This window comes from Taudactylus pleione, unplaced genomic scaffold (genome assembly GCF_031769625.1).
Source record: "Taudactylus pleione unplaced genomic scaffold, aTauple2 ptg000183l, whole genome shotgun sequence".
In the NCBI taxonomy this organism is placed as follows: Eukaryota; Metazoa; Chordata; class Amphibia; order Anura; family Myobatrachidae; genus Taudactylus; species Taudactylus pleione.
Window position 1 is genome coordinate 10,096,763 of NW_028284585.1, and position 7,883 is coordinate 10,104,645.

The following is a 7,883-nucleotide window of genomic DNA, read 5'->3' on the forward strand; positions in this document are numbered from 1 at the left end:
TGGCGGGACTCTGGCTGTTGCCAGATACGAGGTATTACAACAGCGTTTGGCCTCCTGTCCCAAATTCCCTGAGGGTCATCACGAGCCCCTCCTGGGGTGGATGGGAGTGTTACTCGTCTGGTTACAGACGTTACTACACCTCTCATTCCTATTCCTGCGTGGTCGGATTCTTTGGATCCATAGATGGTAACTCTGCCTGAAATCAGTATACTCTCTTTCAGTGGTTGTTACCCATCCTACCATGGCTATAGCATGGTTGGTTAATACTATTGCATACTGGGCTGATGCATTTGTAAGGTTTTTTTTTTTTCCCTCCAACACGTCTGGGGTTCAAATGTATTTGGTCGCTCACGTAATATATGCAGTTGTCATAGGTGGAAATGCCTATATTGGATGCCAGTCTCCTAACTTTCAGAGTTCCGGCTGTGACTGTATCCTCCGTAATACCCTATGGCTGCGCTCTGGGTATGCAGAGGTGCAGATACCATCTATAGGGTAGATCTTGTTTGGTCCTGACCTTGACAAGATTGTAGTAACATTGGCAGTAGTACTAACGACAAGTTTACCGCCTTCAGCTATGCCCACTACAAGGCCTCAGACTAAGTCTAAGTCTTTTTTGTCCTCTGGGTCAGCCTAAAGGTCTGTTTCTTCGTAGACTGTCGGCCTCTACAAGGGCCGACATATCCAGTACTGAGCAGGCCTGGACTGCCAGCCGATCCTGCTTCTGAACCTACAGATATATCTTCAGCCTGACGGGACAGGCCTACAACTGGGAGACACCGATTTTCTCAGTTCGCCCGGTACTAGTGTCAAGTTGCCGTGGGTAGGAGGGTACGCCCTCTTTGCTCAGGCGGCCTCTTTACATGTGAGGGTACGCAGGCCCTTATTCAGACCCGAACAGGGCCTTACAAATCCAGACAGCTATACAGTTGTTGCGGTAAGCAGAGCTAATTAGGCCATCCCCACTATCTCAGCAAGGGACTGGTTGTTCTGCTTTCTTTATGGTGCGGTGGCTGAATGGTCCTCTTTGGCCTATTCTCTGTCTCAATTCCCTGAACTAGTTCCTAAAGCAACCTGGGCTCAGGAGGCAATCCCTATGCTCCATCATACGATGTGTGGAACCTGGGGACTTTATGGTATCACTGGATATACAGGACGGGCTCTGCCTGTTGGGACTGTCTTCAGCCCCACAAGGGTTTACCAGCGTTTTGGATTTTCTGACAGTTCTCCTGTTCAGTATATCCCAAGGCTCCTGTACCTGGACGGCCTCCTGCTCTTAGCGGGATCACTGGGGTACTTTACAGCCAGGTCAGGATGACCGTGGCTTCTTCAGGGTGCAGACGTTTAATCAACGAGGAAAAAGTCCTCCCTGCATCCCTCTCTGGGTATTCTTCATCTAGAAGCCCTGCTGGATTCTCAGAATCTGAGAATTCTTCTGGCGTACGACGGAATCTCCACTCTTCCATTAGGAGTACATGGTTGTCTACACAGTCGACATATGTCTCTTTACATTCTGGGATGCATGGTACATCAGTAGTCTTACGGCTTCCCTGGCTTTGTCATCGTTGGAATGATTAGAGCACATAGATCAGCTTTTGCTGGGACCTACCACAAACTGTGGCAGCAATAATTCTTATGGTATTGTACCTGTCGATACGATCCTCCGGTGTCCAGGATTTCCAGATATGCTGGCATTCCTTCCGACTGGCTTGGGTTTCTCCCTCAGCCTGGCTTTCCTGACAGTGCGAATCTCTACACTGTCAGTATGGTTAAGATATGGAATTGCTCCACTCTGGTATCCAATTCATCCTTTGGAGTGTTTTCTGGATTATGCCTCCATTTGTCCTCCCTAGGGACTCCTTGGGAGTTAGTAGTGGTTCTTCGTTCCCTCCGGGGACAGTCAATGGAACCGCTGGTTGTGATAGCCATTACATGGTCTATTGCTTAGGCTCTCTTTCTCTCAGGGTGTTTATATCAACCAGGAGAGTGTCTAAATTGAGAGCGTTCTCATGTGGCTCCCTCTTCTGGAGGGCATCATGTCAGGGTGTGAGTTGCTCTCGCCCTGTGTTTCTTCTTAAAGTGGTTTTTAGGTTCCATATTATTCTGGAACTTAAGGTACGGCCATTCAGTCCCCAGTCCTCTCGGCTGGTGTGGCCTCATTGACTGGGGTCCGGCCTCTTTGGATTTATGTGATCCGTTCAAGTTCTTACGGAAATCGGACTCCTTATTGGTGGTCTGAGATTTCTGGTTTTCACAAGAAAGGATGACCGGTCTATAACCAAATGTTGGCTGGGTGGCCTCGTATGTCTTCCTCAGGGGCCTACCCATGGGTAGGCCTTTCTGTTGTTGAGGCTTGTTTTTTTCTCAGGCCATGTATCCCTCGTGGGCGGCTCGCTGTGGCCCCTCGGCTGTTTTGCCTTACTAGGTGGCCACGTGGTCTTCTGTCCACACCTTTTTAAGGTTCTAGGCATTGGTTTCCTTTGCCTCAGGATGCTTCCTTTTTGGCGACGGATTCTCCTCTCAGCACAGGAGCGTCCCCACCCTTGGTTGAACTGCTTTGGGACATCCCCAAGGTCAACCCTGTGGACCCCCTATGGACCCTGAAGTAGAAAACAAGAGATATGGTAAGAACTTACCTTTGTTATCTCTGTTTCTATGAAGTCCATAGGGTCCACAGGGCACCCGCACTGACGCACCTGGCTTCATATGGGCTGTGTGGCTGGTCACCGGTTTTCCATCTCCCATTTCTGTGAGTATGGTTATTGAGTGTTCCAGTTTTCTCTCTCTTTTTCTCTCCTCTTCCGTCCTTTGGCTACTTACAAACTGAGGTGCCTCTGGCTTGGGGGTGGGGTTATAGGGAGAGTGGACCCAGTGCATCCTGGGAGCTAAAAGCTTTAACTGCGTGGTGCCTGGTTTTGGTTCCCAACCTCTACCCCCAAGGTCAACCCTGTGGACCCTATGGACTTCTTAGAAACAGAGATAACAAAGGTAAGTTCTTACCATATCTCTTGTTTTTCAATTAAATCTGGAGAGTGCTGACCACAACTGCATCAAACTCAGAATCAGGCCCTATAAGGAGGCAGTATCCCGCCCTCTCAGCAGACCCCGTCCCCATTAGGGCTGCGTTCAAATATTTGCCAGGCTGCTTTTCCATCCTAATCCGGCCCTGTATATAGCTATATATGTCTCCTTAATTCTAATGGTGTGTGATATAACATGGTACTAAAGAAGGCTATGATTCAGTAATTAATCAGCCTAGTAGTATGCTCCTTGATTGAAAAAAACATTCTTTATTTGCGTAGAGAGCAAAAAACATACATAAAACAATACACTCGTGCACTTTCTGTGCTTCTCTACAGTATAGCCTATCTATGAATGTGCTCTAATACTGTGCTATCTTTGTCCAGACATCCAGAACACAACCATTCATAACTCAAGTTACTGGGGTTCAAGCCTCACATCTTCCAGGAATGACACAGTAGAGCCGACAGGATGTCCCGCATCACAGTCCTGGTGCTTCTATACACCAGTCATCCACTTATCTCAGTACCTCACGTCTGACATTTTCATTGGAATAGGATATCCAGTCTGCAATGTCATGTCTTATACTTTGTACTCAAAAGTCATAGGCCCAAAACCACAGGTAATATTTGATGATAATTAATATATTTAATACATAACTGCAGGTGTTCATGTTGGTTTAACCTTTTAAAATATTTAAATTGCCAGCATCTTGTGAATGCCTGCAATTCGCAGACTATTACACATAGCCCAATTACTTTTCTTGGGATTTTATCTTCCGTTCTTTTGTTATTTAGTGGCAATGCTGCCTTTTTGTTCTGAATAAAAAAAAAAAAAAGGTACTACTACTACTACTAACCTTCTAAGATGACCCATCTTCCTGCTGTGATATATCCTTTTCATTTTGCAGGGCCTATACATGGGCTGGCTAACTGCTGCTGGCAGTGCGGCCCGAACAGTAGGACCTGTATTTGTCAGCGAGACCTACACACACCTGGGACCAAGATGGACCTTTGGTCTTGTTTGTGGAATTGTGGCAGTTTCTCTACTACATTTGGTAGCTGTTTACAAAAGACTTATTGCTTTTTCTGTTCGACATGGGAGATTATAATCCAAATCACAGCAAATAGACCAAAGAGAGACATTTGCGTTCATGACTATCTTTATAATTATTTATTTTTATTATTTTTTTAAGTTCCAACACTATATTAATTTGCTGCTATTGAAGGTTAAGCCTCTGCTTACTCCTTACACTATGGGCTTTCCATCTAATTTGATCGTCTTATCATTAAGTAGGTGTGATGAGGCTGAGCACATAGTTTAAGGTCTATTGTCTCTGACTCGTGCATAAATGTTAGATATTTTGTTAATCTAATTTACAAGGTTAATTAATGTTTTGCAACCAATGCAGTATTTTACAGAGAATGTTTATTTAAAATAATTAACATCAGTACATGCTATTAAATCTGCAGATATCCTTTCAAAAATTGTGGATTAAAAATTATGTAGTTGTTATAATCATTCCAAATCATTGTGTACATCCATGGTGTTCCTCTGTAGCATTTCTCAAGAGGGTTAAAGAAGGATTTCACAAGTTCATGGGCAAATGCAGCAAGAAACCACCAACTATTATTAGGAGATGTGCTTTCATCGCACCAAATAGCACAGATGTTATCCATCATCCAGTCTGTTACCAACAATGCAGTGGCAGGAAATCAGTCCTGATACAGAGTCTATGGGCCATATTCAATATGGGGCGAAAAGGCCGTTATCGGCGATAATTTATCGCCGATGATGTCATTTTCGCCTATTTCCAATATCCCTGTATTCAATTTCATTGACTTTTCACCGGTGCGAAAAGTCAATGTAAAAAAAATGGGGATCATTTTTCGCTTGCCCTTAGCAGGCGAAAAAAAGTGCAGAATTGGGGTTTAGGATTGCAGGCTTATAAAAAAAAATAGCCTGCACCCCTGGGAATGGTCCCTAAAAATAATGTTAAAAAAATGTAATATAAAATAATAGGGAACATACTTCTAAATTAGCGGAATGGAGTCCAGAGGGGTTCCCTTCATTTCAGGAGTAGCGGCAGGTGCATTTTTACAGAATCTAAAAAAATCATTTAAGAGACTTAAAAATATGCTTACACCCATTTTCAAGTACCCCAAATTTGATGGGCATAGTTATTTTTCCCAAAAAAAACCTTCTAAACGCTCTTCTGCATCACCTTCTTCCAAGCCACATATATGCACCTGCCACGGCTATTTAAAAACCAGACTTTCTTCTGCAGGCAAAAACGGGGGTACCCAAAGTGATCTCCCATATCTGGACATCTTTAGGGGGGTCCTAGGATTATTTCCCGAAAATTCCCGTTTTTTTTCGCGGATCCAAGTTTCGCCTGTTCCCGATTTCGCCTACTTTGACATTGAATTTGGGGAATAGCGGGCACACGTAGGATACTTTCCGCCTGGAAAACAGACGAAGGAGGCAAAAAGTCCAGCAGGCAAAAAGTCTAGACTTTTTGCCTCAAATTGAATACGGGACTATATCTCCCAGAAATTACTGAAATCCAGAAGTGCAGCTGCAGAGAGAGAGCTCTAGTGACTTGGATGCAGAGTGTGACAGAAAGACATAAGCTGGGTACACACCATATGATGGTGCGGCCAAGCAACGGCACGATGCAATGCAACGACACATTGAGCACACCATACAACCTGTACTATCCGGCGTACAATGTATCGTTACATGCTGCGTGTAACTGAACCGCAACTTTCATTGCGTCCTCTCTGCCGTGCAGAATAGCAGATGGGAAGATGCAATGAACGACTATTGGGCGTATACAATATATCGTTCCGATCTGAGTCGGAATGATATATCATACAATACATCATATAGGGGTCTATTTACTAAGCAGTGTTAGGAGACAGAGTGAAAAGTGATAAGGTGCCAGCCAATCAGCTCCCAACTGTCATTTTTCAAACAGCCTGTGAGATGACTGTTGGGAGCTGATTGGCTGGCACCTTATCACTTTTCACTCTGTCTCCTAACACTGCTTAGTAAATAGACCCCATAGTGCTTTAGACGACAAGTTACCAAGATCAATCCACCCCGATATATCTCTTAAAAAAAAAAACAATTCTTATTATGGTTCAGACTTATTGACTGGATTCATTGCTTTATTAATGATCAAAGACATTGATGAGGCCTGAATACAACTTTAGTGTGGTATTTCCAATTATACACTCAACCACTACTAGAAGTCTGGAGAGGATTCGGGTCATCTTATTGATAGGGGAAACCTTTCTACCGTCAGTTACACAGGATAGAGGCTTCTCTCCACAAGAAAATTGTAGACTTACTATTATTCTGACTGCTTCAAGCTATGAGTTGAGCATTATCGTTATACAGTTCATATGCCCTCAGTCAGTCTTTATAGAAAAAACAGGATTTTTGTACTTGCCAGTAAAATCCTTTTTTCTTCTTCAGGGTCCATAGGGCTCCACAGGGAGACCTTGTGGTGGATGAGGACACCAGACACAATGAAGTTAAAGCTTTAGCTCCCTGGATGCACAGGTCCATCCCCCTATACCACGCCCCCGAGCCATAGGCACCTCAGTTTTGTCAGTGCCCAGCCGGAGTCGGGTCACCATTATGCAGTGGGCTGCTTAGGCAGCCCAAATGGCTTTTATTTTTATGATTTGTTTATTTATATTTTCCTGTGAACGTGCAGCAGCACACTGTCCACAGGACGTCTGTGCTGCCACTCCGTCACTCCTCCGGGAGACGCAACGCTAGGCTGGGGATTTTGGCGGGCATCACGGGGTCTTCGCTAGCCGGCCCCGGGGACAGACCCAGACTGCAATCCGGATGCAAGGGGACAGTTAAGGCGTGTCATCGGTAGCGGTGACCCGCGCATTGGCAGTCAGCTCCTCCGGTCTGTCCCCTGAGACCGGAGGTATGGGTGTAGACACAGGCTCCCTCTATCGTGATCCACTAGACCACCAGGGTACATATGGAGCGGGATCCAACGTCCCGGTGGGTAAACAATATAGCATGGGGAGGTCAGCTTTCCCCATTAAAGCGGCCCCTCCCCTCATCTCAGGGCGCCATTCCTCTGAGGTCTCGCTTTCCTGAGCTGCTCTCCTCCGACTATGCCCCCTCTGAGGTCTCCGGCGGCCATTTTCTCCAATACACAGCCGCAGCTCTCTCAGAGATATGCAGGGTCCGGTCCCCCTACATACCTCTCCCTGGAGTCAGCGTATGTAGCGCTATACAATCAACTATCTGTGTAGTTGATTGTAGTGTCAGTTTGCAGTTATCTGTTATTTAGGCATTGTATGTGACTTATGCTAGCGCTGCCTGTCTGTTTCTATCATCTACTCTCAGCATAATCTTTTCCTTTTTTTCTGACTTTGCCCTAACATACAGGTGTATGCAGGGTTTTTCCTGTGCCTCACATCTATAGAACTTAAGTATTTGTGAGGTTTGTCACATACTGACAAACCTCACAAATATTGTGCCATATTTGGGCTGTGTGCTCCTGCAGCTTACCCAAGCATAAGACAGGACCCCAGTATTTTGCATTACTACTAGTATCCTACATACACAGTGGTTGCATTATACCCAGTGTCATATTGTGTGCCATATTACTCTGCAGCTATGTATAGCAAAGGCAAGGGTAACAAGCAGGCATCTGCACCCATACTGCTATCATGCAAATTATGTGCTGGAGGATTTGATACAAGATGGGTTATGTATTAAATGTTATACTCCACCAGGCCCATCAGACAACTCAGCACCTGTACCTCTGGGCTTTCTTTTCTCAAGTACTGGCCACTATTGTGGACTGGCTAGCGGTTCCGGCT

The 7,883-nt window shown here is 45.2% G+C and overlaps 1 protein-coding gene across 7 annotated transcripts in view; it reads left to right on the forward strand.

Moving 5' to 3' along the window:
* MFSD8 (major facilitator superfamily domain containing 8) overlaps window positions 1–4,507 on the forward strand; it is a 28,531-nt gene extending 24,024 nt beyond the window's left edge. For all 7 annotated transcript variants that reach the window (XM_088476115.1, XM_088476112.1, XM_088476110.1 and 4 more), the window contains 2 exons: window positions 3,408–3,643; window positions 3,932–4,507. In XM_088476115.1, coding sequence (XP_088332241.1) covers window positions 3,408–3,643; window positions 3,932–4,132 — 437 coding nt within the window. In that variant the 3' untranslated portion in view covers window positions 4,133–4,507. The remainder of the gene's footprint in view (window positions 1–3,407; window positions 3,644–3,931) is intronic.
* The last annotated feature ends 3,376 nt before the right edge of the window (window positions 4,508–7,883 follow it).